The following is a 25872-nucleotide window of genomic DNA, read 5'->3' as shown; positions in this document are numbered from 1 at the left end:
CCAAGCTGCTTGGGTCCTAGTGCCCTTCCCTTGGAACATCGATGGTGTGGAGAGGGGAAGGCTTGCAGCTTGGGCAACTGCCGGTCTCCCATGCAACCCTGCCCAGGTCTGTGTCCTGGAAAAACCTTTCAAGGCGCAAATCAATGGTCTCACAAGACTAACTGATGCCTATAAATGCAAGATTCAGCAGGTCCCTATTGCAGTTTTAAAAAGGGGAAGAATATTTGTCAGTTTCTACTCTTCTGTGTCCTGGCCTGTAATTAAAAGAGCATCAGTTTTGAGTTTTGTTAAATTTTTGTCCTTATTTTATCCTTCAACCATCATGATTTTTAACCAAAATTCAAAGGAGATTTATTATCAAAGTATGTATACATTCTACAACTTTGAAATTTGTTTCAGAGAGGCTGCCATAAAACAAAGAAAGCCAAAATCTCGTCAAGACTTTCAAACATTGTGGGGATCTTTTCTGAATTATTTTCAAAACCTTCAATTCGTTGTTTAAACTCAGATGTTGGCTATTATTAATTTTTATTATATGAGAAGTTATTTTACCACCTTTATTCCTTAATGAACAGCTTTGGTCCTGGTAGGGGTTAGATTCTTTCTTTTTGTAATAAATTAGTATATTTCAATATAAATATTGATTAACACATGAATACGGGGTAATGAGATTGTTGTTATGGACAGATGTATTTAGTTTTTTAAAAATCCTTTTTGACCTTTTATATACACTTTCTTATACTCTGTATTCTTCTATATAGAAACTAATAAAAATATTGGAAAGGAAAACTTGGGCATCTAGCTCCCAACTACAAATATTCTTCAGCTGTGATTCAGTGATGGTCACATAATACATGACAATCCATAATAGGGCAATAAGATTATCCGCCTTATTTCTTATACTCTGTGCATTGAGAAAAAAACACATTTGCTACCCTTACTGAGTCTGCATCCCTCATGCACTGATACTCACCCTGCTGGCTGCAGTTATCATCTGTCTGCCCTTCCTGACAGTGTGGCTGCATGCTACCTTTGCAGTTTTACCATCTGTCCCTGCTTGAGTCATTTCACTCCAGATCCCACGCCCCTACCAAATTAGTTTAAACCCTCCCAAACTGCTCTAACAAACCAGCAGTATGCCCACAAGAAAAATAATCTCAGGTTTTCTTATGGTGACAGAAATGTATTTTGATATTACATTTACTTTCAGCTTTGAACGTTGTAGTCGAGAGCCGGGTGTTGTACTGGTCTGTGTCCTCACTGGCCGGTGCTGTGCTCTGGCAGCTCAGTGTGCTTGGAATACAGTGTCAGTGTTTTTACAGAAGTGTGTCCTTATTATACAATTGATCTTGTCCACCCTGGAGCTTGGAAAATTCACTGGAGACCAGAATGATTTTTTCAGACTATTATTAGTCACAGGATCCTTCTGGGATTATCTAGACTCTGACCCATCAAGTTTATACCAACTCCTGCTACAACATTTCCACAGTCCCATTCCCCACTCTGTCCCCACAGCTCTGCTGGTTATTTCCACTGAATGACCTATCTAATTCCTGTTTGAACACTGGTTGTTCCCGCCACCACTCTGGTGAGTCCCATATTTCCCAAGGTGAAGTCAAGAATGTCTCCCTCCCTGGTGGACAATCCAAATACTGTTTCAGGAAACCTTGCTGAACACATTTAACAAATAACGCCCCATCCAAGCCTCAGGTGGTAAGGGAGTCCCAGTCACTCTGGGGAGATTATTCACTCAGCAAAGCTACTTTGTTGTTTTTACATCAGCCCATAACCTGCTGACATATCTGTTCCTCTCTCTCACTGGCTATTGAGAGGCCAACAGTATAATCCCATCACAGTGATTGCACCTTTCTCATTCCTGAGGTCCACCCACATTGTCTCACTGGATGACCTTGAATTTGTGACATTCTGCCTGATCAGCAGTACAGCTCCCCAGCCTCATTCACCTCCCTCTGGACTGTCTGAATCTGAATCCTGGAATGTTTTGCTGCCACTCCTGTCCTTCTCTGTAATGGATGAATCACTGTGCCATGTACTAATCCAGGCTCTAAGTACGTCTGCATTAACTGTTCCACACCCGGCACTGATACAAACACACTTCAGCCCCTCGGTGCCACTGTGCTCATTAACTATGCAGTGGTGTACTGGGCAAATGGCATCAACACGGGTGATGCCATCTGAGAATAAACTGATTAGAAAGTCTGGCTCTGTTATAGGAGTCAAACTGGACACACTGGAGGCCGTGGTTGAACAAAGGACCCTACGGAAAATCCTGACAATTCTGGACAATGTTTCTCACCCTCTGCATGCCTCCTTGGCTGAACAGAGGAGCATCTTCAGTAACAGACTGAGACAACTGTGCTGCTCGGAGGAGCGCTGTATGAAGTCATCCTTACACTGGGCCATTAGGCTCTGTAATGAGTCAACCTGTAGCCGGGGAGGTGATGACACCCCCCATGTTAGACTGTTGGAGGTAACTTACTTTTTATTCTTTCTCTTACTTCTAATATTTGTTTATCTGTGCACTTGTAGTGATACTGAGATAGTGTAATTTCCCATTTGGACTTACTTTCTGTGTTAATCCACATCCATCAATGCCACTACTGACCTTTCACTCCTCCCATCAGCTGTCCTGAAAGAGAGCCCAATGATCCATGTAACTAAAACCCTCCGTCCTGCACCAGCTTGTGAGCCACTACCTTCTGGGGGAAATGTGAAATGATAGGAGAAGACCGGAGGGGTTGGGATGAAGCTAAGAGCTGGAAAGGTGATTGGCGAATATGATACAGAGCTGGAAAAGGGAAAGGATCCTGGGACGGGAGGCTTCAGGAGAAAGAAAGGACGAGGGGGTAAGCACCAGAGGGAGATGGAAAAAGGCAAACAACTAAGTATGTCGGAGATGGGGTAAGAAGGGGAGGAGGGGCATTAATTGAAGTTAGAGAAGTCAATGTTTATACCATCAGGTTGGAGGCTACCCAGCCGGTAAATAAGGTGTTGTTCCTCCAACCTGAGTGTGGCTTCATCTTGACAGCAGAGGAGGCCATGGATAGACATATCAGAATGGGAATGGGACGTGGAATGAAAATGTGTGGCCACTGGGAGATCCTGCTTTCTCTGATGGACCAAGCGTAGGTGTTCAACGAAACGTTCTCCCAGTCTGTGTCGGGTCTCACCAATATAGAAAAGGCCACACTGGGAGCACCGGACGCAGTATACCACACCAGCCGACTCACAGGTGAAGTGTTGCCTCACCTGGAAGGACTGTCTGGGGCCCTGAATGGTGGTGAGGGAGGAAGTGTAAGGGCAGGTGTAGCATTTGTTCTGCTTACAAGGATAAGTGCCAGGAGGGAGATCAGTGGGAAGGGATGGGGGGACTAGTGGACAAGGGAGTCGCGTAGTCAGCGATCACTGCAGAAAGCAAAAAGACGGGGGTAGGGAAAGATGTGCTTGGTAGTGGGATCACTTTGGAGGTGGCAGAAGTTACGGAGAATTATATGTTGGAGCTGGTGGGGTGGTAGGTGAGGGCAAGGGGAACCCTATCCCGAGTGGGCTGGCGGGCGGATGGGGAGGGGGCAGAAGTGTGGAAAATGTGAGAGATGCTTTGGAGAGCAGAGTTGATGGTGGAAGAAGGGAAGTCCCTTTGTTTAAAACAGGAAGAAATCTTCATCCTGGAATGAAAAGCCTCATTCTGAGAGCAGATGTGGCATTCTTTGCATTGTAGAGGGTGACTAATTTCCCCAGTTTTGACTGGGACTCCCTTAGACTCAGGGGCTTACATATCACTGCATATGTTAGAAGAGTACTGGGATGTTTGATGATCTGGGCCTGTACTCACTGGAATCTAGAAGAATGAGGGAGAATCATATAGAAACACATTGAATTTGAAAGGCCTTGATATGAGAGGATGTTTCCTATAATAGAAGAATCTAGAACCAGACCACACCGTCAATACAAAGATGCCCCTCTAGAATAGAAATGAGTAATTTCTTTAGTCAGAAGGTGATCAATTGATGGGTTTCCTTGGCATGAAGACAGTCAGTAGGGTCTCTTTCGCAAGATGTTCATTTATATTCTGAGGACTGTGTGGACGTGTTTTTTTCAGTAAATATGGACGGTTCCACAGGGTAAACGTACCTTTGTAGACAGTCAGAGACCTGAAAGCTGGACCACGATGAGCATTCTGTCAGGCGGCATCTGTCTGGTGTGGAGGGGCTATGGCACAGCACCGAAAGAAGCTGCTGATAGTACCCAGGACATCTTTCGGGAGCGGTGCTCATAAAGGCAGCGTCCATTATTAAACACTTCCAACACCCAGGGCATGCCCTTTTCTCACTGTTACCGTCAGGTAGGATACAGAAGCCTGCAGGCACACTCAGCGATTCAGGAACAGCTTCTTCCCCTCTGTCATCCGATTCCTAAATGGACATTAAAACTATGGACACTACCTCACTTTTTAATATACAGTATGTCCGATTTTACATTTTTCAAAATAACAGTCAATAAACGTAACTGATTTACTTGTTTATTTATTATGTTTTATTTTATTTTATTTATTATTTTATAACTTTGTCTTCCAGGTTATGTATGACATTGAACTGCTGCTGCTAAGTTAACAAATTTCACGTCACATGCCGGTGATAATAAACTTGATTCTGAAATGTAAAACGCAAATGTTATTTTTCTGTGAGGCGATGGGAATCGCTCATGAAGCAACGAACAGGCGATGTTCCCGCCTTCTGCACGCCGGAACGGTCCGGGGTCAACCCGCAATGTGGAACCCAGACAACGCGGTTCGAGGTGATGAAGAGCGGAGTCGTTCAGTGATCGGAGATTAAATTCTCTCTCCCGGGGCTGACTCCGGAAGTTCATTTCACCACCCTACGCCGAGTGAACCCGCTGATTCTCTGCAAGGGGAGAGAGCTACATTCCGTCGGCTGAGAGGGGAAAACGAGCCGGGACTGAAACGAACCGGTTTCTGTGCAGATTTATATCGGTTTCTTTCGCGGAAGAAACATGTCGAGACACTGACAGATGCAGGATATCAAACGGACGGAAAGGACCCGCCGCTCAGCCCTTCCACAGACATTGTGAGTGGCTCTGAAAAGAGCCTTTGGGTAAATAGATTCAGCTTACGTCGCTTCACTTACTGGCAGCGCCGGTTTTCTTGGGCAACAGTACGGCCTGGATATTGGGTAACACACCGCCCTGAGCGATAGTCACCCCTCCCAGCAGCTTGTTCAGCTCCTCGTCGTTGCGGACGGCCAGCTGCAGGTGCCGGGGGATGATGCGGGTCTTCTTATTGTCCCGGGCCGCGTTGCCGGCCAATTCGAGGATTTCGGCCGTCAGATACTCGAGCACAGCAGCCAGATAGACCGGGGCTCCGGCACCCACGCGCTCGGCATAGTTGCCCTTTCTCAGGAGTCTGTGAACCCGGCCGACCGGGAACTGTAGTCCAGCCCGAGACGAGCGAGATTTGGCCTTGGACCGAGCTTTGCCAGCGCCGCCTTTTCCACGTCCAGACATTTTGAGTCACGATATTCTTCCACCGAGAATGAAGGAATGTTTACAACGCCCCAACTCGCCCTTTTTTATACATTCTTTGAGAATTCAAACTGATGTTTGTGATTGGTGTGATCCTGCTTATTCTCATTGGTGAAGAGAAATACTCCAATCGATGAACTGCCTTAATCACCAATCAGCGGTCCGTAAAGGTAGAATCGCGGAAAATAACAGTCTCCTCCCGAAAGTGCACTGAAATCTTGAAAAAAGCCCACCAAAAAAGAAATCTATTGTTCAAATGTATTTTCAAGTTAAATAATCGCAGATCAGTTTTAAGATTGGGTCTTCGCATTTCCCTCTGTTACTGAAACCGGGCATATTTGATTTAAGTGTAGTTGATATTGGAGTGTCTGGGAACTCAATTCTCTAATTTCTTTCAACCCGTAACGGAACCGAATAAAACTGACCCTCAGCGTCTGCCCGCGGTCGGTCACTGTGTGAACGTTACCAGGTTATGGAAAACGGTTCTTCTCTTTGACCGGCGTCTTGTCTGCAATTTTGTAAAGCTATTATATGAAAGAGCCATCACGAGGAAATCTGCAGATGCTGGAAATTCACAAACACACACAAAATGCTGGTGGAACCCAGCAGGCCAGGCAGCATCTATAAACAGAAGCATTATCGAGGCTTCTCCATTTGAAAGAGCCATGGGGTCTTTCAGGCTCGAGTTGAAATGAGATTCAGGAGTTACCCAACTGGAACCAATAAATTCCTGAAGCCACAAATAAAACAACAACGGCAGCAATCCTCCGCTTGGCATGGTGGGACGGACTGATTGGGAAGTGGGGGGGGGGGGGGGGCGGTTACAATTTCTTTTCAGTTCAGTAGAATATTGTTCCAACCGCGATTTAGCTCTTGTAAAAAGTCACCAGACATAAAGTATGTGTAATTTATTACCGGAAAGCTAGTACAACTCTTTCATTGAAATTGTAAGTGACTCTTAAAAGAGCCGTTGTGTTTTCGATCACCTCACTGGGGAGCTTTACTTGGAGCTGGTGTACTTGGTCACCGCCTTTGTCCCTTCGGACACGGCGTGCTTGGCCAGCTCCCCGGGCAGCAGCAGGCGCACGGCGGTCTGGATCTCCCGGGAGCTGATGGTAGACCGCTTGTTGTAGTGGGCCAGGCGGGAAGCCTCGCCCCCGATGCGCTCGAAGATATCGCTGACGAACGAGTTCATGATGCTCATGGCCTTGGAGGAGATGCCGGTGTCGGGGTGAACCTGCTTCATCACTTTGTAGATGTAGATGGAGTAACTCTCCTTCCTCAGCCTCTTACGTTTCTTCCCTGCCTTGCTCGCTGTTTTGGGCAAAGCTTTCCTGCCGCCCTTCTTCGGAGCGGATTTCCCTGGCTCAAGCATCTCCTCTGACCGTTTCAGACCCAGAAATAAGCGGAATCAGCCGTGAGCACGAGTTAAATAGGCAGCACCCAGATCAGTATGTTAATGAAGGATGGGAATGCTTTGGATTCCCAATGGCTATTGGAAGAGAAGATTCTTCAGTCTATTCATTTCATTGGATAGCTGTAGAACACGTTCAACCAATCAGAACTCTCTCCGCGACCCATTGTCGTTTCGGCTAACACCGTGGACTGGGAATGGCGCTGATCTGGTGAGTTGCCGCTGCCGGTTCATTCGGCAGGAAGGAAATCTAAAATACAAAATGGACCATAAAGTACAGGCGCAGTATTCGGCCATTCGACCTGTGGTGTCGGCTGGAAAAGCAGATGGAATGAGAAAAACTCACACTTGATAATATGAAACAATCGAAGGTCAAATTGTCCTCATGAGAGACCTATTTCTGCGTGAGGTTGAAAGTCGAGTTTGTAGTCATATCGGAGACACAACATTCACAAAATATAAACATACTGTACAGAATTACAGACGAAGAGAATTTGAGCAAGAATCTCAAGACAGTCCATTGCTGTGTAAAGGGGACAAAGTGGTGCTGTACTGAGTTGCGATGTGGGTTCTCCAGGTTTATTAAAGAACAAAATGTCTGTCCCTGTCAGTCTCTGGTATAGTGTGAGAGTGTGGGGTTCATTCTGTCCCTGTCTGTCTGTGGTACAGTGTGAGAGTGTGGAGTTCATTCTGTACCTGTCAGTCTCTGGTACAGTGTGAGAGTGTGGGGTTGATTCTGTAACTGTCAGTCTCTGGTACAGTGTGAGAGTGTGGGGTTCATTCTGTATCTGTCAGTCTCTGGTCCAGTGTGAAAGTGTGGGGTTCATTCTGTATCTGTCAGTCTCTGTTACAGTGTGAGAGTGTGGGGTTCATTCTGTCCCTGTCAGTCTATGGTACAGTGTGATCTTGTGGGGTTCATTCTGTATCTGTCAGTCTCTGGTACAGTGTGAGAGTGTGGGGTTCAATCTGTATCTGACAGTCTTTGCTACAGTGTGAGAGTGTGGGGTTCATTCTGTATCTGTCGCTCTCTGGTACAGTGTGAGTGCGTGGGGTTCATTCTGTATCTGTCAGTGTCGTGGTTTCTCGTGCCCCAGAAATGACCAAGAGACGCAGAAGATTCTTCAAGAAGGGTAAAACTTTAATTTGCAAATCAAAGCTGAGACAGTCATTGAGCGAGTCGCTGATTGCCCACCGATCCCCGGACACAGCGTTTTTTATATCAATCTCCTGTTCCAGTTTCACACGTACAACACGTATGTCCCATTGACTTAATCATGTTCTAATCTACAGCTCTCAGCTGCCTCTCATTAACACTCCATTGTCTTCTACATTCTTAATATTTCATTCTCCTACTAAATTGGGTACATGCATAGCAAATAGCAAACTCAGAACGGAGCAAAGTAATAGCAAACTCAGAACTGACCAATGTTCTAATCTACATCTCTTTAGCTGCCTCTCATTAACACACCATTGTCTTTTACATTCCTAGGATTTCATTTTGGTCACATGCATAGCAAGCTGACTACAACTTTTATGCTCCATAATATTTTTATATTCCAATACTTCCCCCCTTTGAGACCCAGACGGTCTCACACAGAGAAAAGACTAAGAGTCCACGCATAAAAGCCCCAATAAACTCAAGCACTTATTCCCAAATCTCGCGTTAAACTATAATTTTCTGCGCCAAGACCTCAAAGTATTTTCTCCCTTTTACCCTGGGCCGCTGATCCAAAAACATGTCCCTCTGTACCTGAGACAGGGAAAGAGACTCATAAGCCCTTACAATCTACTCCCACACTGTCGTTTTGCTCTTGTTCATCCTGCAGGTGTTGTGGGCTGTAACGATACATTTTCGGTGTTTCTTTCTCCACTAAGCTTGCTTCAGTAATTGCCACAAGCATCGGAAATTGTTTGGTTGCAGCACGCACTACAAGAGACTTGATACAAGGAAGAAAACAGCACAGCACAAGCGCACAGCTCAATAATACAATACTGACAGTTATTGCTATTTTAGTCAGCCATGCTCCCCATCCTCCAAGTCTACTTTCTAACCAATCAAAAAACTGACGTCCGAACCCTGCATTCTGTTTGACCTCCGTCTGCAGATTCTTTAATTTATTCATTGCTCTGGTGAAAAACCCTTCTGGGCTAGTATTGTTCAGTATGAAAGTGCAGCATTGTTCTCCAAACATTACACACACACACCCTTTTTCTGCCAAAAGCCAATGCAATGTTTTCAGGGTTCCATTAATTCTCTCTACCTTGCCCTGTGACTGAGGGTGGTATACACATCCAAATCTTTGCTTTATCCTCAGCGCCTGTAGTACCAGTTTGACCACTTTCTGGATAAAACTGAACCATTGTCTGAGCTAACTCCTGTAGGTATTTCAAACCTTGGGATCACTTCATTTGTCAGAAATGTTATCACTGTCTTTGCCCCTTGATCTTTTGAAGGTACTGCCTCCACCCATCTGCTAAATCAATCAATTACTACCAGCATGTATCTTTTCCCTCTCACTGTCTTTATCATGTCTACGTAATCGATCACTAGATGCTTAAATGGTCCTTCAGGTACAGGAATGTGACCTATTGGGGTTGTAATTTCCTTTTGAACATTATTCTGTGCGCATACCTCGCACTGTGACAAGACAAAGTCCACTGAAGCCTGTAAATAAGGTGACCAAAAACCATCCTTCTTTATTTTCTTTATCACTTCCCCCCTTGCACAAAGGTCCATCCCATGCGCTTCTGAAATCAGAATCGTCAGTAGAGGGGTGGGCGCTACCAACAAACCGTTTTCCGTGCTTCACAAGCCTTCCGGGCTCTGCTTGGCCCCCCTTTTTCTCCACATTGTCTGTTCTGCCAAAGTTGCCTTACCTTATATTTGAATTAGGTCCTTTACCTCAGGTTCTGGAGCTAGGCTTACCTGGTGGGCAATGACAGCTGATGAACACCCAGACGCTTTTCTGGCTGCCTCGTCTGCAGCTTGATTTCCCTTTGTTATTACATCAGTTCCCTTTTTATGTGCCTGGTATTTTACTATAGCCAATGCTTTAGGATTCATGATGGCGTTTATTAAGTCTAGAATTTGCTGACAATGTTGTATGGGATCTCATTTTAATTAACAGGATTTTTTTTACTCAGAAGCTCTACTACCCTTCCTTTACCTGTAATGTTATTTTCTCTTTTAAGGTATTTCAGAGATTCACAGTTTGTTTACTGGATAATATTATTTACTCTAATTCTACACCTAGTCCTAGTCTAACACCACATGGACTTTTTCTTCCTATAACACCATGTGGACTTTTTCTTCCTATAACACCATGTGGACTTTTTCTTCCTATAACACCATGTGGACTTTTTCTTCCTAGTCTAACACCATGTGGACTTTTGCTTAACTAAACTTACTCTAATTCTATGCCTAGTCTATTTTCCTTTCCCTGCCCGTTCAGCCCTTCGTTTCATACGAAGTGGTACCCACAGGGATTTACCAACACCACGTGGACTTTTTCTTAACTTAACTTCTTATTAACTTATTTGTTACTTACCTTCACTGCATTGTTCTTGATCAATCCTCTGAGCCTCCTCTGTTAACCCCCAATCCTGCCAGATTCTTTGGACCGGAGAGACCCTTCGGCAGTGGTTCCACACTTATGAGACTACAAGACCTCCCCAAAGCCAACAGAATTCTTAGTCCAAATTGTCGCAAAAGCGCTTACCTTTTGTTTGGGTGCACCCTTAATTCTGTTAGCCTTGTGGGAGTCCCTGGAGGACTGGGAAGTGTCCCCAATCTGTCGTTTCCTTTCAGCGAGTCTCATTCCGGTCCTGCCATGGTCGCCAACTTTGTCGTGGTTTCTCGTGCCGCAGAAATGACAAGAGACACAGAAGATTCTTCAAGAAGGGTTAAACTTTAAATTGCAAATCAAAGCTGAAACAGTCATTGAGCTAGTCACTGATTACCCACTGATCCCCAGACACAACAGTTTTTATATCTATCTCCTCCTCCAGTTTCACAGGTACCACAAGTAAGTCCAATTGACTTAATCATGCTCTAATCTACATCTCTTAGCCTCCTCTCATTAACACACCATTGTCTTCAACATTCTTAAGATTTCATTCTCCTACTAAATTGGGAACATGCATAGCAAATAGCAAACTCAGAACGGAGCAAAATAATAGCAAACTCAGAACTGACCAATGTACTAATCTACATCTCTTTAGTTGCCTCTCATTAACACACCATTGTCTTTTACATACCTAGGATTTCATTTTGGTTACATGCATAGCAAGCTGACTGCATAGTATTGGTTACACAACAAATAATACAACTTTTATACTCCATAATATTTTTATCCTCCAATATCAGTCTCTGGTACAGTGTGAGAGTGTGGGTTTGATTCTATCCCTGTCACTCGGTGGTACAATGTGAGAGTGTGGGGTTCATTCTGTACCTGTCAGTTTCTGGTACAGTGTGAGAGTGTGGGGTTCATTCTGTCCCTGTCAGTCTCTGGTACAGTGTGAGAGTGTGGGGTTCATTCTGTACCCAGTCTCTGGTAGTGTGAGAGTGTGGGTTTTATTCTGTACCTGTCAGTCTCTGGTACAGTGTGAGAGTGTGGGGTTCATTCTGTACCTGTCAGTCTCAGGTACAGTGTGATCATGTGGGGTCCATTCTGTCCCTGTCAGTCTCTGGTACAGTGTCAGAGTGTGGGGTTCATTCTGTTCCTCTCAGTCTCTTTACTTCACCCGTCCCCTTTCAGGATTCACCTTGCACCTCGTTTTCTCTCTCCCCTATCCCCAACTTTTAAACCTACTTTTCAGATTTTCTTCTCCACTCTGCTAAAGGATTTTGGCCTGAATCATTGACTACTTTTTTCCCTATAAATGCTGCCCGGCCTGATGCGTTCCTTCAACATTCTGTGTGTGTTGCTCGGATTTCCAGCATCTACAGAGTTTCTCTTGTTTGTGAATCAATGTTGTATATTGGTATCTCAGGGATGATGTATCTGGTTACATTGAATTACTCTGAATGGACTTTGCAGCAGAGCATCCAGCGCAACAAGACCAGACCATTAAATCCAACTCTGGGCTTGTGATAAATATGTAACTTCCCTGTAGTCTCTGTGGGAGGGTTTGAATGGTGTGTATTGTGTAGCAACATTCGGGCTGATGGATTTGAGAATAATTTTGACTGTAGATATGTAACCAGTGTGTCTACAGTGATCAGCGATGGGACCTTTGTCTGATCAGATTAAAATACACACGTGCTGATCAGATCACTGATGACATGAATGTTGGTGCATTTGTGGGTGGTGAGGAAGGTTGTCAAGTGGACAGAACTGGATGCAGACCAGTTGGAAACAGGGCCGGAGAAATAGGGGACAGAGTTTAATCTGGACGTGTGAGGCGTTTTACAACTCAAGTGTTGGAGGAAACTCCATAGTAAATGGCAACACCCTTAGAAGCGCTGATACACTGAGGGACCTGCTGTGTCTGTACATATCATCCTGCAAGTGACATTGAAGAGAAATAAGCTGCTAAGATCAAAGAGGGGGAACAGTGAGAGGATGGGGGGGGGTCTGTGTAGGGTAATGTAATGGGTGGAAATCTCCATAATTAACGACCATCGTCATTGAGTTGTGTTTCTCTTAAAGAAGCTGGACTGATGTTATGATGCAATTACGAGAAGTTTTATTTAAACTGTTTTTACATTTCTGTGTTTGGAGGACAATAAATGAGTTATAGTGTTCCTTATACAGAAAATGCCTCATCTCATTTTATTTGTGAAAACCCACAGTAACGTACTGGGTAACAAGTGACCAGGAGCTTTCACACCACAAGAATACCGCCGTATCAATCTGCAACAAGAAAGCCTGATCACATTCTCTTCAGGTTCAATGGCATTGCTGACTCTGTGTTTACCACCGTCAAATGCCAGCAGGGTCACAATCAGCAGAAACTCTTACAAAGCAACCCTGTAAGTATTGTGTGTCTTCAGAGGTCTGCGGGACATACCGAGAGTATGAAGCTTATATTAATGGAGAGAGACAGACTGAGCCAAGTCACGGCTTGATGGGCGGAGAGGAAAGCAGAATTTGATGTTGTTTCCTTATGTCTGAACTCTGGCTGGTTAGAAGTGTTGTTCCTCCGAATAGTGTTCAGCCTCACTGGAACAGAGTGACATCAGACATCAACGCAAAAACTGAAATAATCTCAGCTAAAATGTTGTCTTTCACCAGTTGATCTTCTTTGCAAATATTTCACAGGATAGAAAAGGCAAAGAATTTCTGACTGAGAATCTCAAACACATCAGTGTGTCAGGTCTGATGAGTCTGTCAGTTCCCCAGCGTTTGAAGGCTACCAATCGTTGAATGTGAAGGAGGAGATGGTTGAGAAGACAGCACACCAGTCTGAGCAAGGAGAACCCCAATACACGGACATGTCCTTGATCTGACCTGATAAATGGCCACAGAGTTGATACCACTGAGCTGACATTCACTTCCTCTCATTTTGCCAGGGATTCACCAGGCCACTGAACCTGCAGACACACAGCAAGTTCACACGGGGAGAGGCATTTCACCTGCTCCGTGTGTGGGATGGGATTCATTCAGTCACATGAGCCCATACAACACCAGTCAGTTCACACCAGTGAGCAGCTAGACTTGGCTCATTTGTCTCTGTCTCTCAGTGTAGCTTCACACCTGTTCCGAGCGTGGGACAGGATTCATTCAGTTCACCCACTTTGTGAGGCTCCAGTGAGTTTATCATACATAGAGGACAAACTTCGGTCTTGTGTCAGCAAAGAAATTTACTCAGTCATTCCACCTGCTGAAACACTGGCAACTTCACATCAGGGAGGAAGTTGAAATAAGCTCTAGGTGAACATTTTAACCATCATGGTGACTGAATCTAGTTGGAAGTTCATGTGACACTCTTCATGTAATATTCAGCAGATACTGTGGCTGTTCATCACACCCAGGACTGAACCCTGGTTACTGAGCATTGGAGGGTTGTTCTGCTAATGGAAGTCTGAAAACACACAGTCATTAATACTGTGGATCTGTGACAAATTAATCAGCTCTATTTCAAATCCTGTGTCTCAGGTGCTTCCTGCCTGCCACACAGCTAATGTACAGTAGAGAGGCCACTCAGTCCATCAGGTACCTGCTTGTGTTCCTATTCCACACCAGAGTTTTCAAATCCATCCCTGCTGTTCCCTTCTCACTCACCCTATAATATTCAGTTTGCAACTGGTCACTAGTCTGTGAATGCAGAGGTTCACTCTGTGAAAGAGATACAGGGCTGGAGAAGGGGAGTCTGAGGCAAGAGAACAGAAGGCCATGGAAGAAAGAAAAGGGGGGGAGGGAAGGAACACCGGAGGGAGGTGATGGGCAGGCAACGAGAGGGAAAAGGGGATGGGGAATGAGGAGGGAGGGGAGGCATGACAGGAAGATCAAGAAATCGATGTTCATGCCATCAGATTGGAGGCTACCCAGGCAGAATACAAGGTGTTGTTCCTCCTACCTGAGTGTGGCCTCATCGCGACAGTGTAGGAGGCCATGGATTGTCATTTCCATTGAGTATATTGTTTGTGCAAGCTCGCTGTGTTGAAGTAGCTGGGTGAGTTTTCTGCATTCAAACATTGACTGATTTTGAAACATGTGGCATAGAACCAGCATTTGCCTGCTCAAATTAATCCAGTATATTAACACCTTCCTTTCCCAAAATATAATTCAACCACTCTATTATCGTACATTCCATAAATTTACACAAATAGGACATTTAACTAGAAGGATCCAACTGGGGTTTCCCAGATTTTAGAATAGACACTACAATTGCTATTTTCCATGAGGAGGGAAGATGGCCTGAACTCCAATTGTGATTCACAAAATGTAACATTATCTCAAGAGTTGTTGGCCATACGTTTAAACATACATGTTTAAATCCATCAAATCCATGTTTAAACATGGATCATCCTTTCCTGGAGCCGTCTGACCTGTACTCTTAATAGTTTTCTTAAATTCACTCAAAGCAAACCTTACATCGCTTTCATTGCTACAGCTGGTTTCCAACACATTGAGGTATACTCTTAAAACCTAATCCCCACATTGTTTAGTTACTTTATTATTTTGATTATGAATTGCAGCAGATGACTGAGCCAGTAACTCAACCTACTCTCTTTTAGGAACAAATGCATTACCTTCTTTAATCAATACTGTGAACCCTATGAATCCTGCACTCCCATTTTCTTAATCATTCCCCAAACATCTCCAAGTTTAATAGTCCTTCCAATACTATCACAATATGACCTCTAGTCTGTGGTGGCCAGTGCTATCATGTTTGCTGTTGTGTGCTGGGGCAGCAGGCTGAGGGTAGCAGACACCAACAGAATCAACAAACTCATTTGCAAGGCCAGTGATGTTGTGGGGGTGGAACTGGACTCTCTGATGATGGTGTCTGAAAAGAGGATGCTGTCCAAGTTGCATGCCATCTTGGACAATGCCTACCATCCACTCCATAATTTGTTGGTTAGGCACAGGAGTACATTCAACCAGAGACTCATTCCACTGAGATGCAACACTGAGCATCATAGGAAGTCATCCCTGCCTGTGGCCATCAAACTTTACAACTCCTCCCTCGGAGAGTCAGACACCCTGAGCCAATACGCTGATCCTGGACTTATTTCTACTCAGCACTTTTTACTTACTAGTATTAAATTTTTTATGGTTTTATATTGCTGTATTTCTACACTATTCTTGGTTGGTGCAACTGTAACAAAACCTGATTTCCCTCGGGATCGATAAAGTACGTCTGTCTTTAACTTGCTTTCACAAGTTTCATTACTTCGCTCACCACGGCCTGTGACCTGTTACACTTAATAAGATCACGCGGAGAGTGATACTTCATAACTTTCCAAAATGCCACATTTCTCTGAATAATTGCCTCAGCACACTGCTCCATGCACCATGGTACAGCTTTTCTCCTATTAATGCCCTTCTTAATATGAATTTCTTACACCAGTTTGATGAATAATGTGACAACCTTTCTTTGTAGAAATCCACATCATCCTCACCATTCAGCCCAGACAGACGTTCTGTTCATCACATAAAACATTACAACTTCTCCCAATTTGCTTTACCAAAGTTCCACCTGCTGAAAGTGGCCTCTTAACCCCGATATAAATCTAAACCCAGGCTTATAAACAGAGGAAACTGCTCACTCCTCAGTGTTCCATCTCCCATGACATTCCACTCACTCACTCCAGCCTGATATTTGAAACTAAAGTTAAATTTACAGCAGTTTCAGAACTATTATGGACATTAAATCTCGTGACTCTCCCACCAGTAAGGTACACAAGATGTGAAATATCTAAAAGTTCTCTACAATCAAACCATGACCATCTTTCTGAAAACAACCCCACAGTGAACTCTATGCATTAAAATCCCCAAACATACAACCCTTAGTGAGCTAGAGCTACATATACTCTCCAACAAATAAATCCAACCTTTCCACAATGGTTATAATAATAAAACACTTCAATGCCCCTACCTGTTGAATGAAATACTTCTACAAGTGCCTCACACATTTCATTTACATCCTCAACTCTGTGCCCTCTGCCTTTCTATATAAAACTTGCAACACCACTACCTCTACCAAAACTCCACCTCCTGAAAGTGGCCTATTGACCCCGATATAAGTGTAAACCCTGACTTATAATTAAATCTATCACGCCTAATAACGATATAATCCTGGAAGGAAGAACTTAAATGCGTTAACAACAGTTTTCCTGAATACATTTTATTAAACAAAATATACTTTATTCAAAAAAAAATACAATAACCATTCAATGACTTCCAATTCTTTACAGTTGCTTCCATTACTGTCTTTACATTTTTAAAATCCTCGCCACCCACGTGGCACTGTTTTTTTTATATTTACATTCAGTGGGTATACCCCCAACCCCCGCGGGAGAAGAACCCTAGACTGTGGTCCTTCTCCACCGGCCCTTTGCGGTGCCTGTATCGAGTTTGAGTAAGTCCCTCAGCACGTACCCCTGCAGCCGAGAATGTGCCAGTCGGCAGCATTTCCCCACGGACATCTCCATGTGCTGGTAGACCATCAATTTTCGGGCCGACCAAAGAGCGTCTTTGACCGAGCTGATGATCTGCCAGCAGCACCAGATGTTGGTCTCCGTGTTCGTCCCCGGGAACAGCCCGGAGATCAGAGCCCTCTGTTACGCAGCTGCTGGTAATGAACCTCAACACTGTCCCTTCAATCCTCCTCCACACCTTTTCCGCGAACCCACAGTGTGCAAAGAGGTGAGTCACCGACTCCTCCTCACTCCAGTCCTCCCGTGGGCGGAGGGGCGTGGAGACGACGTTCCGGGCGTACAGGAGGGATCGGACTGGGAGGTCCCCTCTCACCACCAGCCAGGCGAGGTCTTTGTGCTTGTTGGTGAGGTCTGGCGATGAGGCATTCTGCCAGATGAACTGGACAGTCTGCTCAGGGAACCACCCCACTCTGTCCATCACAGGTATGGTGGCAACGACCAGCCGACGGGGGTGCTGCGTGGGAAAGGGGCCAGACCCATCCTTCGCAGCCAGGGCGACAGGTAGAATCTGGACACATGGTGGTACTTGGTGCCCACGTACCTGGAATCCACACACAACCTGATACAGCCACACACCAAGCTGGCCATCAGGGTGAGGACGACATTGGGGACGTTTTTGCCCCCGTTGTCCAGGGACTTGTGTATGGTGGTCAGTCTGATTCACGTCAGATAGATTTGATAAGTCAGAAATAAACGAAGTAATGACCATTAGAAATCAGGCTTCTGGAAATGCGCGCATTGGCCTTTCTTGTACCGTCTGCAGCAATGTCGCAGGTCGCTTATGATTGGTGATTGGCCTTATCTGATTGGACAGCAAATATTCTAATCAGGGAGCTGCTTTGTTCACCAATCAAGAGACAGAAATGGTAGAAGCGCGGTAAATAACCGTCTAACCGCGGAAATAAACTGAAATTTGCAAAACACCGCCAAAAGAGCCTTGGTTGCTGAAATTAATCTACAACAGGTTTGTTTGTTGACCCTTTACCCCCGTTACTGAAGTCCAACACATTTAAACCAAGTGTAGTTAATATTGCGATGGTGTCTGGGAATTCAGTTCACCGATTTCTTTCAATTGATGAACGATTGGAATAAAACAGATTCTCGGCTTCTGTTCGCGATCGGTCATTGTGTAAACTGTCAGTTTACCAACGGGTCGCCCTTCAGAAAGTGGAGCTTTAAACAATACTCTGAACGAACCATGACTGTTCGGCTCTCGCGTTGGAAAGGGGTTAACAGAAGTAACCAAAATGTGACAAAGCTTAATAAACTGCATTCCCACAATAATTAAACCAGAAACAGCGATTAGTGTTCACGTCAGAGGAATCTGATGACCGAGAGGAAATGGGGAAGGGGTGCGTAACGATCCTGTGCCTGTACACAGGAATGTAACAGAGAAATCGGGATTATACTGGCCAGTGGACAGCAAATTCTGATTGACGGAGATAAGATTCTGAAAGAGCTCACCAACAAAATATTCGAAACCTACCCGAATTCCAAGTCTCAATAGACTGTATCTCTTTTAATGAAACCGTGAGTGGCTCTTAAAAGAGCCTTTGATTTTCGGGTTTGCTTTGTCAGCAAACTTGCCTTCACTTGGAGCTGGTGTACTTGGTCACCGCCTTTGTCCCTTCGGACACGGCGTGCTTGGCCAGCTCCCCGGGCAGCAGCAGGCGCACGGCGGTCTGGATCTCCCGGGAGCTGATGGTGGACCGCTTGTTGTAATGGGCCAGGCGGGAAGCCTCACCCGCGATGCGCTCGAAAATATCGTTCACGAATGAATTCATGATGCTCATGGCCTTGGAGGAGATGCCGGTGTCGGGGTGAACCTGCTTCATCACTTTGTAGATGTAGATGGCGTAACTCTCCTTCCTCGTCCTCTTGCGCTTCTTGCCAGACTTGCTCGCCGGTTTGGACAGAGCTTTCTTGGCGCCCTTCTTGGGAGCGGGTTTCGGTGCATCAGGCATTTCCTCGTCGGTTTCAAACACAATAATAAGCAGAAGCTGTCCGGAACGCGGATTAAATAGACAGCGCCCAAAGTGGTATGTTAATGAAGATGGGAATGATGAGCATTCCCATTGGCTGTTTGGAGAAATGAATCACCAATCGGAACGCTGGGGGATGGGAAGCGGCGCCAATGTGTGGCGGTTACCGCTGTCGTTTAATGCGGGAGGAAGTACAGAAGGGCAGAGACAGGCGGGGGTGCGGGCTGACATTGAAAAGAGAAACGCAAATTTCAAAAGCAGATGAAATATTGTAAAATTAAACACTAAGACGTTTAGTTCATGAAACAGGAAAGCGAAGGAGAGATTTGAACATTTCAATGTAAAGTTTAAATAGAGTTTATGTATGCACAGGCGAAAGGAACAACGGATTTGTAGCAGCATCACAGACACATTGCATCAGACACAACATTGACCAGAAACTCTGGAATTAAATATGAATTATACCAAAACATTCAAATAGACAGAGGACTATCAGAACAAAATCAAAATAACAAAGAGATTATGCGGGCAGTGGGAGAATCACCCCTCCTGTGCTTCTTCATCTCGTCACTCTCGATTCAGAGTCACGCAACGCTGCCACTTTGATCTGGCCCATGCCTTCATTCACCAGGTCCAACACTTGCCTTTATTGGATCTTCCTCCTCCTTACACTAGTCATCTGGTTTGTGGGGCTGTGTGTCCCCTTGGACCCCTGGACTAGGTTGGATGTATATGTGGGGCAGGGAGAGGTAAGGCTGCAGAGTTTAGTATGGTGAGATATGTGGGGCTATGGTGGATAGGGTAGTGTAGTGGAGCCACTAATTTGGCCCATGCCTTTCATTAACGTGGCCTGACACCACCTGGCTTAGTGAACTGGGTTTGCAAAGGGACACATCATTAGGAATACAAATTAGGGTCATTGGATGATCATGAGACTATCTCAGGCAGGCGACCCAGCCAGGGTGGATCAGGCCCGGTTTGAGTTTATCCCATGGAGCAAGACAATGAAAGGCATGTAATTCTGCATGTTGCATGATTTTCCACCTTGTTACTTAGCATTAATTTGACCATTTGGGGAGTGGAATGTTCTGAGGCCTGTTAATCAGGCTTTACCTCCAAGTAAGGTTCAACTTCCCTACTTTAAATTTACACCAGTCTTTATTTTGCATCTCTGTGCCTGGGATTGCATGGATTAAATTAATGGCGTTTACTGCAGTACAAAGTAGTGATTAATGTTGGGCAGATCGATCCATAATTTCAAAAATCTCTGAAATCGAGAATTTATTGTATTGACATTACGTCACAAATGGGGAATTTTACCCAGGATTAAATGGCTTGTCTAATGAAGAGCGTTTCATGGCTCTAGGCCTCTATTCACTGGAACTTCGAAGGAAAAAGGGTTACTGAATTGAAACCTATCAAATAGTGAAAGGGCTTGAGTGAGTGGAAGTGGAGAGGACTTTTCCTGTGATGGGAGTGTCTGTAACCAGACCACACAGCTTCAAAATAGAGGGGCATCCTTTTAGAGTGGAGATGAGGAGGAATTCCTTCAGCCAGAGAGTGGTGAATCGGTGGAATTTTTTGCCACAGGCAGCTGTGGAGGCCAAATCACTGGGTATAGGCAGAGATTCATAGATTCTTGTTTGGTCAGGGCCAGAATGGAGACAAGGGAAGATAAGAGATTGGGCCTAAAAGGAGAAAATGATCAGTGATGATGAAATGGCAGAGCAGGCTCGATGGGCCAAATGGCCAAATTCTGCTCCTAAATCTGATGGACTTACTTATTTACTAACATTTTCTCTCAGCTTTGACACAACTCTGCACCTGAGGCTCCAGATTATTTATATAAGGAATACAGATGTTCTTTGTTCTCTGATTAAAGAAATAGCATCTCATTTCCATCCTGAATGCATGAGCAACAGACACAAAATGCTGGCGGAAGTCAGCAGGCCGGGCAGCATCTCTGGAAAAGAGTAATGAGTTGATGCTTTGGGCTGAGAACCATCACCAGGACGAGATCTGATGGAAGGGTCTTGGGACAAAGTGTTGACTGTTTACTCTTTTCCATAAATCCTTCAGCATTTTGCTTTGGATTTCCAGCATCAGCAGATTCTCTCATGTTCATGATTTATGCCTCATTCTGAGGGTACTTATCTCAGTTATGGAGCTCTCATTCAGAGGAAAGATCCTCCTTGCTTACTACCTGTCACATCCAGAAATAATCTAACAGATTTCCTCGTTTTCTCATTAACTGCAGGAATACAGACCCAGCACATTCACTTTCGTCTCACATAACCAACCCCATCCCTGGAACCAGCCCAGTCAGTGTGGGGAATAGTCACTGAACTCCCTCTATTGCAGGGATATCCTTCCTGAGGAAGTGTGACCAAACCCGGACACTACATTCAAGGTATGCTCTCACCAGGGCCCAATAGAATCCCAGTGAGACATCTGTACCCCTCTTCTCCACTCCTCCTGGATCACAGGACAAAATACTGTTTGCCTCTCTCAATACTTGTTGTATCAGGATGTTAACTCAAGTGATTAGTTTACAATGACACCCAGGTCCCTCTGAACATCCCGTGTAGAAACGACTCTTACAGTTTGATCCTGGGAATGGGTGATCTGACATTTCCCCACATTCTGTTCCATCTGCCCCATCCTCAACCATTCACTCTCCTGTCTACATCCCCCAAACCTTCTCACTACTGACCCTGTCCCTCCCACTCTGCCACTGCAACAGACCTAGTCACTGAATTATGCAGCACAGAAACAGGCCTATCAGCCCAACACATCCATGCTGGCCAAGTAGCCAAACAAAACCATTGTCAGTTACCTGAATTTGGCCCATGTCCCTGTGAAACTTCCCTCTCCACAGTCCAAGAGATATTGCAACTGTGCCCACCTATACCTCCACTTGGGGTAGCTTGTTCAATAGAAATCGCACATTCTGTGTACAAAACCTGCTCCTCAAGGTCCCAATTAAATCTTTCCTTTCTCAGTTTATAAATGTAATCTCTAGCTTTTGAGTCCATGACCCTGGAGATAACAGAATCACTATTGACCGTATCAATGCCTGCCATTATTTTCTTTCTTTCTAAATCGTTTTTTTGATTTTAAACAAACATAAATGAAACATGAATACAAAGAGCTTGAGAGTACATAGGTTAAAGTATAAATACAAATGGATCATAATCCATATATAATAACCTCCCAAAATCATAGTGAATACAGAAAATGGAGAAAATATGAAAACCACCCCAAAAAAACCTAACCAACATGGGCCATTGCATTATATCAATTATACGCAGTAGCATCAATAACTCCACACCTCCATCCGGATAATTAAGGATGATAAGAGTAAGGTTTAGGAAAAGTCAGTTTAGCTCATATGAAAATGTTGAATAAATGGTCTCCAAGTTTCCTCAAGTTTAACTGAAGGGTCAAAAACAACCCTTCTAATTTTTTTCTAAACTCAAACAAGAAATAGTTTGAGAAAACAACTGAAATATAGTTCGAGGATTAATTTATTGCCAGTTCAACAGTATAGATCTTCTAACCATTACTGTAACAAATGCAATCATCTGTCGGGCTGAGGGGGATAAACAACTATTATCCACCATTGGTAAACTGAAAATTGCAGTAATAGGATGCGGTTGCAATTTGATATTCAGAACTGTTGAAATAATATCAAAAATATCTTTCCAATAATTTTGCAAACAGGGGCAAGACCAAAACACGTGGGTCAATGAAGCAACTTCAGAATGTCACAGGTTGGATTAACATAAGAATAAAATTGAACAAATTTATCCTTGGACATGTGAGCCCTATGACAACCTAAAATTATGTTAGGGCATGTTTAGCACAAATAGAAGAAGAATTGACTAACTAACATTTTCTCCCACTGTGCTGTAGGTATAAGACAGTGAAGTTCTTTTTCCCATTCCTTCTTAATTTTTTCTAATACTTCTAGCTGTATTTTCATGATCATGTTATAAATGATGGCTACTAAACCCTTCCGGCAAGGATTCGGAGCTAAAAAAAATTCTGTAATATCCATTGGACATGGTTTCGGAAAAGTCTGTAATATATTATTCAAGAGATTTCGAACTTGCAAGTATCTAAAAAAATGACTTTTAGGCAAATTATGTTTATTGGATAGTTGTTCAAAGGACATAAAACTGTTGTCCAAAAATAGATCACGAAAACATGTTATACCTCTCGTTTCCCATAATACAAAGGCTTGATCCATACAAGAAGGCTGAAAAACAAGCCTGCCATTATTTAATCAGCCTCTCTAATGTCACATACACTCTGGTGAGAATGTTCCAGCCTATCCAGCCTCCTGTTAAATCCCTTTTGCACCCTCTCCAGTTTAATGTCACCCTCTGATCACTGGGCAACTATAACTGTACGCCCTGCTCCAAGAGTGGTTTCCCCAAGGCTGGGAGAGCTGTAATGTGACGTCACGGTCCAGTGCCCAATACTCTCCCGATGAATGCAAGTGTGGCAAACACCACCTTCACCGTCCTGCCGACCTGTGTTTACACTCTGAAGGAATTCGATATCTGCACCCCGATGTCTCTCTGTTTTACAGCACTCCCAGGGACCGAACATTCCCCACGGCAGTTCGGCCCTGGTTCGTCAATGACAACGGAACATCTCTTGTTCTTGTTTGCAGACTCGAAGGGCCGAATGGACTACTCCTGCACCTATTTTCTTTCTCACATTTATCTGTCATTACTCAAATCACTGACCTCATTGACCACCGTCCTGTTGTATTGCTGGTCACATTCTTCACACTTTAGTGATATCTGCATATTTGCTGAGCCGGGCATTGACATTGTCAGCCGAGTCTTTAATGAATGAACTGCAGCAGCAGACCTGACTCAGCTCCCAGGCTTTTCCTTGCAGCGATACCCGCACAGTGCTGGAGGAACTCAGCAGGCCAGGCAGCATCTGTGAGAAACAGTAAACAGCCGACGTTTCAGCCGAGACCCTCCAGAATCTGAACAATGTCTTGTGTTTGGTTTTCCATCGATCCTTTCCTACGTGACTGGATAACATAACCCATCCTCCAATCCTCTGCCACTACTCCTGCCCGAGAAAGGCGCAGAGAGACAGAGGCGGGGAGGTGAGGGGACAGAGTCAGGGTGGCGGACAGGGCAGAGACCGGCCTCTCATCGTCCAGCTCCGTCTTCACTTTACTTCACCCGGCAATTTCCAACGGTCTATCCGAAACACAGCGCTCCAGAGAGGGGAAAGAAAACTCCCTCAGACACCACGTCCACAGTGAAGGATTTCTACAAAGTTACTGGCTGTCGCACTTCATGCAATCAGAATACAGAGTGATTGGCGCAGGATTAATTTCAAATCGCCCGCCAATTTCAGAGCACCCAGCAACGGTGCTTGATTACTTTTTTATATTATTTACCATTAATTGTATCACGGATTCTACAATTTCAGTTTCATTTGATATATAATTGTCTCAGTGAAGATTTAAATGGATGATTACAGAATCGTTTCTCTGAATGAGGGAACTGATTTCTGTCCGAGACGGACAAGGGGATGCTGATCGATCTTAATGCATTCAGAGCTTCTGCCGTAATCACCGACTGAAAAGGCAGAATCGCAGGGATATTTCAAGCGGAACGGATTAATCTGCTTCAAAAGTAGCTCAGCCAAATATATCGACAAAAATAATTAAAAGGTTGTGGACACGGCTCCCTCTGTGAGGCGGTGGGTGGCTCTTAGAAGAGCCTTTGTGTTGTTCTCGGGAGGAAGTGGGAGTTTTTCAGCCGCCGAAGCCATAGAGAGTGCGGCCCTGCCGTTTCAGAGCGTACACCACATCCATGGCAGTGACCGTCTTGCGCTTGGCGTGTTCAGTGTAGGTGACCGCATCCCGGATCACATTCTCCAAGAAAACCTTCAGCACCCCGCGGGTCTCCTCGTAGATCAGACCCGAGATCCGCTTGACGCCGCCACGGCGAGCCAGACGCCGGATGGCCGGTTTGGTGATGCCCTGGATGTTATCCCGGAGCACTTTACGGTGCCGCTTGGCTCCGCCTTTGCCCAGTCCTTTGCCTCCTTTCCCTCTGCCAGACATGACGCTGCTTCACTCAGGTCGCTGCTCCGTGACAAACCGACTGCTGATGTCTCCTTTTATACACAGCGCCCCGACCTGCCTGAGAAACGCGCAGAGAGACAGAGGCGGGGAGGGGAGGAGACAGAGTCAGTGTGACGGACAGAGCCGAGAGCGGCCTCTCATCGTCCAGCTCCGCCTTCACTTTACCACACCCGCCAATTTCCAACAGTCTATCCGACAGAAAGCGCTCTAGCGGAAAAAAAACTAACTCACACATCACATACAGACTGGAGGATTTCTGGAAATTTGCTGATTCTCCTGCTTTAAATTATAGGAAGTGCTTTTCCATTCCGCAAATCCCCGAGAACCTCGGACTGTCCCTCCCCGGCCCCAGGACCAGTTTGAGTGTCCTGACACACAGCAGTTGGTGGGCGAGGGTGCAGTCACTTCCAGTGATGAGAGGGTTAATTCATTAGAACAATTGTTCCTCTGGGTCGCGAGGGAAATGAAAGTCCGGTCACATAAAGGAACAGGATACATAGGCAGATATAAGGATATACAGACCGCGCTTCTGGCGCCTTCCAAAGCCCAGATAAGGGGTGGCTGAGGAGGTGGTGCGAGGTGGGTGGGGCTTCAGGCACAAGGATCATTTGCCTCTCGAAATGAAGGTGAGACAGGTCCAATGAGGAGGAGAGTCAATATGTTTACTGGAAGCTTTCTTCGT

At 44.9% G+C, this 25872-nt stretch overlaps 4 protein-coding genes across 4 annotated transcripts in view; all 4 read right to left on the bottom strand.

Annotated features, from left to right (window-relative positions):
* Positions 1-4608: 4608 nt before the first annotated feature.
* The window catches only part of LOC132383836 (uncharacterized), a 48829-nt gene continuing 27565 nt past the window's right edge, over positions 4609-25872 (bottom strand). The window contains 2 exon segments of the mRNA XM_059955045.1: positions 4609-5557; positions 11712-11723. Coding sequence (XP_059811028.1) covers positions 5158-5557; positions 11712-11723 — 412 coding nt within the window. The 3' untranslated portion in view covers positions 4609-5157.
* LOC132383793 (histone H2B 1/2-like) lies at positions 6541-12693 on the bottom strand. The gene is made up of 2 exons (XM_059955000.1): positions 10693-12693; positions 6541-7223 (listed from the first exon to the last, which is right to left on the bottom strand). The coding sequence occupies exon 2, from the start codon at positions 6932-6934 to the stop codon at positions 6560-6562; it is 375 nt and encodes a 124-aa protein (XP_059810983.1). The 5' UTR covers positions 6935-7223; positions 10693-12693; the 3' UTR covers positions 6541-6559.
* Positions 18663-19050, bottom strand: LOC132383797 (histone H2B 1/2-like). The gene has a single exon (XM_059955003.1). The coding sequence runs from the start codon at positions 19043-19045 to the stop codon at positions 18671-18673; it is 375 nt and encodes a 124-aa protein (XP_059810986.1). The 5' UTR covers positions 19046-19050; the 3' UTR covers positions 18663-18670.
* Positions 23290-25422, bottom strand: LOC132383821 (histone H4). Its single transcript, XM_059955028.1, has one exon. It carries the CDS (start codon positions 25167-25169, stop codon positions 24858-24860), a length of 312 nt encoding a protein of 103 aa, XP_059811011.1. The 5' UTR covers positions 25170-25422; the 3' UTR covers positions 23290-24857.

This window comes from Hypanus sabinus, chromosome 31, assembly GCF_030144855.1.
Source record: "Hypanus sabinus isolate sHypSab1 chromosome 31, sHypSab1.hap1, whole genome shotgun sequence".
In the NCBI taxonomy this organism is placed as follows: domain Eukaryota; kingdom Metazoa; phylum Chordata; class Chondrichthyes; order Myliobatiformes; family Dasyatidae; genus Hypanus; species Hypanus sabinus.
Note: the sequence above shows the minus strand (reverse complement) of the source record. Positions and strands in the feature narration are given on the sequence as shown.

Excerpts from the sequence above, each read along its gene's own strand:
- LOC132383793 (XM_059955000.1), bottom strand. The coding sequence starts at position 6,934 with ATGCTTGAGCCAGGGAAATCCGCTCCGAAGAAGGGCGGCAGGAAAGCT.
- LOC132383797 (XM_059955003.1), bottom strand. The coding sequence starts at position 19,045 with ATGCCTGATGCACCGAAACCCGCTCCCAAGAAGGGCGCCAAGAAAGCT.
- LOC132383821 (XM_059955028.1), bottom strand. The coding sequence starts at position 25,169 with ATGTCTGGCAGAGGGAAAGGAGGCAAAGGACTGGGCAAAGGCGGAGCC.